Source organism: Sinocyclocheilus anshuiensis, unplaced genomic scaffold (genome assembly GCF_001515605.1).
Source record: "Sinocyclocheilus anshuiensis isolate Anshui unplaced genomic scaffold, SAMN03320099.WGS_v1.1 scaffold1328, whole genome shotgun sequence".
NCBI classification, from domain to species: Eukaryota; Metazoa; Chordata; class Actinopteri; order Cypriniformes; family Cyprinidae; genus Sinocyclocheilus; species Sinocyclocheilus anshuiensis.
The window spans coordinates 966705-971995 of record NW_015548192.1 but is presented as its reverse complement, the minus strand read 5'-3'; the positions used below and the strand labels follow the sequence as shown (position 1 = coordinate 971995).

The window sequence follows — 5291 nt, the reverse complement described above, 5'->3', positions numbered from 1 at the left end:
ATGTACCTCTGCCTTCTGTAACCTAATAACTCCCCAATCTCAGCACTAATGAAGTGTGTTTTGAAGTAGCAGCTGGTCAGGACATCTGTCACAATACAGTAGTGCAACTGAGAAACATATTTCCAACCACAAACATTTATATATCTCAGAACTAATTCTGCACAAGCAGCAACCACTCTGAAAATGCTGTAATTATTATCAGTATTTGCTAATGCAAGCATGGCTACTATTGCTCATACTCGTAGGGATTTGAAATATTTCCATGCATGTGTCCTCCTGCCACACCCGGCCGGGTATATATGTCCATGCAGCACTTGTGATGAGTAATTTCCACCAACGACATCTGTGGGGATGACGTTATGGTTGGCAGGAAGTCGGCATATAATACTCCCACTTATTTTCATTCATGTGGTAATAGAACTTAACTTTATGTTCTGAATCTGGAATATTCCTTTATCACATCTTTCTTTAGCCACTGTACTGATACATCAACAAGCCTATGCTTAATCAAAGTGAGTGAATCAGAGCTGATACAAGATGTTTAAATTTAACCATCCAATATCCACCAGATTTCAGCCTCCAGCTCTGCAAAAGCATCTCTGACATCCCCTGGCATCACACATCCATCAGGATCCAACGGATCCCTGAATCATCCAGAATCAATGCTGCGTCTGCAAAGAATAGGTGTGTGTGTGTGTGTGTGTACCCATTTTGATGTTTACTGGAATATTATACAGTATAAAACACTTTACAGTGGCAAAAACAGAAACAAGGAGTTGTGTTGTAGAATTTGAGACTTGATAAGAGTGCATTTGATTCATTATGGGGCAAGTTGTCACAAGGTCTCAATAAGATGTAGTGATTTTAGTTTTTTTTCTTTTTCTTTTTTTAGTGAATTTTGTTCTGAAACTGTAAAGTACTTTTTTCATGTAAATCCAGGTTGTTGCATTTTTATTCTTCTTAAAGGCTGAATTACTAAGAAATATCCTTTGTGACAGCTTCCCAGTGTGACAACTTGCCCCTGCTTGTTTCAGTATGTGTGTGTGTGTGCGTGCGTGCGTGTGTGTTGTTAGGGGGTGTGACTGCAACTTCACTTCCTCCATCCAAAACCCATTCTGTCAAAATCCACTTCCACCTAAACCGACCAAACGCACCGACCTGAGGACGGTCGGGAGGAGCGCTCATCATCATCCTTCTCACAGCTGAAGATGGCGGACCCGGCCGAGTGCACCATCAAAGTCATGTGCCGTTTTCGGCCTTTAAACAGTTCGGAGGTGACGAGGGGAGACAAATACATTCCCAAATTTCAAGCAGACGATAATGTGGTCATCGGGGTGAGTTTATAACATGATATCATAATGACTCCGCTGTGACACCCGCCATCCATTTCTGTTAGCATCCGCTAACCACCTGCAGACGTATCCTGACAGAAAATATAATCTTTAACAACTATATGTATGGAAATGTGATCGTAATGCGTATTTTAGAATTATTCTGTGTGGGAAATGTTGCACTTGAGGCCTTCATTCAGTAACATAATCGTAAGGTGAGTTTTAAATCATCGTTAGCTCGGTGGCTAACAGCCCTCAGATGTAACGTAACGTTAATGCAGCACAATGCCAAAATGTTTGATTTTGAGCTTAAATACAGTAGAACCTAAGCGTTTTTTGCGTAATTTTGTATTTTAGTGCACTTCGAAATGGATTTTGATGTTAAACTTTGATAAGTATCCGCTAGCTCCTGTGCTAATATTAATGGGGTTGTTTTCATTTAGAAAATCAACAAAAGCTAACTAAATATGTACGTATTTCACATTTCATACCGGAATTAACGTTAATATGAGTTAAAAATGAATAAATGAGGTGAATGTGATCATAAGTCACTGATGTCAGTCTGTTATGATTTGGCCTACTTTAATAGCATGAATGAACAAAGACCATTTTAAGGTATTTGTTATGGCTTTACTATTTATGCTTCTATTAGGAACAAAGAAATACATATGTATTTTTAGAGCATGAAATTAAGTCAACCCACTTCCAATCATATTGTATGTTTGTTTGTTTGTTTATGGCCTGTCGATGTTGGACACTAGGCTATATATATATAATCCAAATGTTCTTACATCTCAGGTTTTAGGTTAGTTTATTAAAATATGTTGTTTGTGAAGGTGAGGTTTTAAGAGTAAATGATGTTGGCCAGATAAATAAAGCTATTCATTTTCTTATTCTTAATTATGAATGGCTTGAATGCACCTCTTCTGAAGTCAGTCATTTTCATGTTTTGTGTTGGATTTGTAACTGTTAAGGGAAAGAAAAATATCATTAAAATGCTGACATCATTGGTTTGGCGTAACATTGGCTTCTCCTTATAGTTAAAAATTTTGCTCATCCCTCCTATTTTCAGTCAGTGCATCATTACTAATTTATTTACATTATGAAAATGACTTTACATGCTAGAACTTGTAGTTATTGAATGGCAGTAAAGTATCCTCATTCTGGCTTTTTTGCATATATTTAAATTACTTGTTTGAACTCAAAATGCAGTATAGATAGGCCTATCTGTTAGAGTAAAATATAATCTTATGAGGTGTTGAGTCATGACCCAAAGTTCCCTCATGCAGTATATGTAGTGTACAGCTGAGTATTAGGCGGAGCAATTTTGTGGTTTTGCTGTGGACAGTCTGCCTTGGTAGTTTTTCTGTGTTCAATTGCAATATCGCGTCTAGAATTTTTCATCCTGGCCTTCATTTCTGCAGTGACACCATACTGTCTGCCCAACACTCACCCTTTTGTTTTCTAGTGCACTGATGGGTTTTGTGTGTGTGTATTTGAGAGTCAGCCAAATGAGTTTTGTCTTCCAGCTGTTTTGAGCAAGTCAGCATCAAGCACCAGAGCAACTATCCCGGTCTGGTGTAATGGAGCGTGCGTGTGTTTGTATAATGGCTTTCAGCAGGTGGATAAGGTCATAAATTGGACTGTAAATCTTGCTGTAACGAAGGAAATCAAACCTGTCTGTCCAGCGGCACATACAAGGATCATCATTGGGATTATGCATGTCTTGTGTTGATATTCGTCTCATTTCGCTATTAGTTCATAAGGGAATATGTTGTATTACAGCTCTTTTTATGCTTGTTTCTTCCTTTTCTCTCTTTGTCTCTACGCAAGCACAGCACACGCTCTCATGCATGTTTGAAACTAACATGTGACGGACGTTCCTGTCTCTGTGACCATTGGGAGCACAATTATAACCTCTCATTGGGAATACTGAGAGCTGTAAACAGTGCTGTTCCAATCCTGGTTGTGGAGGAGGCCTCAGGACATTCAGCTACACAAAAACACTCTTCATGTAGTCTTGTGATTGTCTGAAGACCTTAAAATAAGTCATTTGAAATTCCAAAGCTGTGATGTTGTGCATTATTAATCTTTTAAATAGTCTTTGATTATGACAATGAAAATTTTAAATGTTAGTAATGATGAAGATGGAGAAAATGTAAAATCGAAACTGTAAAATCAAAAATCTCTAAGTTTCTGTACCATTAAAAACGCTGGGTTGATTTTATTGATATATCAGGAACAGTTAAACTAATAAACTAAAATGGTTAAAATTAGTTTGAATTAAAACAAAGCTGAAATAAAATAAATATGAGTTTTGTATAAATAAATAAAAAACGTAAATGAAAATTATAAATGATGCCTAGGCAGCTTACTGAAATAAAATAAGTTTAAGTGCTAAAATTATCATAAAAATTGTACATTTTAAAATGGAAATATAAAAAAAATATTAAAATGACAAAAGCACATAACAGCATTTCTAAAACAAAATGAAAACTTAAAATATAAAAATAACATAATTCAAAATATTAGTAAATACTGTAATATAAATAATGCTATAATAACTAATCAACAAGCAATTCATTGTCAGATATTTGAATAAGATTATTGGCATAAAGGCCCGTTCACACCAAGGATGATAACTATAAAGATAACGATAAAGATGTAGTTCTAAAAATCGTTCTCAATATTAAAGAATAGCAGAGTCTACACCACAGCTATAATGATAAAGGCATAGAGAAACGAAATAGTTGGAATCACTTTCAGAACGATTTATTTCCAGCTGATGAATGATACAAACATTGAGACCCAATCAGAATCCATCCTGCTATAACGAGCTTGAGAATTTAAAGCGGCAGACGAGCGTGCGCTTAGAATAAACAGATATCGTCCGCAGGTGTGGACACAAATATTGTTATCTTTATAGTTATCGTTCTTGGTGTGAACGGGACTTAAGCCAATTTATATTATTAATAATGGTGCATAAATACATAAATAATAATAAAAGATTGTCAGTATAATGCACATTGTCTGTTTTCAAGTATTTTTAGAGATTGTGTAAATTACGGTTCATTAATGTCAGCAATTTTGTGTGTTTGTGTCATTTGCTGCGATTATGTGGATGGATGTGTATAGATATAGATTTATAGATCCAATATATCTTAATTTTACCGTTGGCCATTGAACACCAATATAAGCCTCTAGTTAAAATGAATTTTCGATGTAGGCTTGTGTTGTGGTGGATGTGAGTGTATTGTTGTGTTAGAGGTTGGTCAGGAAGACTAATATGCTTAGCTGTGTTACATTCACAGCTGTTTCCTCACCTGGTTAATCTAGCCCTGTGTTATAGTGGCATGGTGAGGAAATTTGCCATTTGGATGGTTGATAAGAAGTCAGTCTGGAGTGGAGAGGACATGTCAACCAGAATCAGCCAATTAGGATGATGAGGAAGTGTCCCTGCTAATGAGCAGATTCATCGCTGAACTTGCTTCTGTTACCTTTAAAGTTTATTCGGTGAAGAATTTGTCAGACTGATTTAAACCAAGAAGTGTTGAAGAATCAAAATAAATGATTCTTTTAAAGGGGTCATATGATGTTGCTAAAAAAGAACATTATTTTTTGTATTTGGTGTAATGAAATGTTTATGCGGTTTAAGGTTAAAAAAACATTATTTTCCACATACTGTACATTATTGTTTCTCCTCTATGCCCTGCCTTTCTGAAATGCGTCGATTTTTACAAAGCTCATCGGTCTGAAAAGCGAGGTGTGCTCTGATTGGGAATCATCAGTGGCAAATTCTTTAAATATAAAAAACGTACTTACAGTCTGTGAGTCAGAACAGCCGGCATTGGCTGCGCTGACTCTACCAGGATCAGGAAACAGTCCTCTATAAAATGTGCTGGACACATCTGAATATTTGGGTTGAACTGTTCTGGAACAGTGTTGTAAATACAACTTAAA

At 36.2% G+C, this 5291-nt stretch overlaps 1 protein-coding gene across 1 annotated transcript in view; it reads left to right on the top strand.

Annotated features, from left to right (window-relative positions):
* The first annotated feature begins 1094 nt into the window (after positions 1 to 1094).
* Positions 1095 to 5291, top strand: part of LOC107653120 (kinesin-1 heavy chain) — a 30749-nt gene continuing 26552 nt past the window's right edge. The window contains exon 1 of the mRNA XM_016439755.1: positions 1095 to 1334. Coding sequence (XP_016295241.1) covers positions 1209 to 1334 — 126 coding nt within the window. The 5' untranslated portion in view covers positions 1095 to 1208. The remainder of the gene's footprint in view (positions 1335 to 5291) is intronic.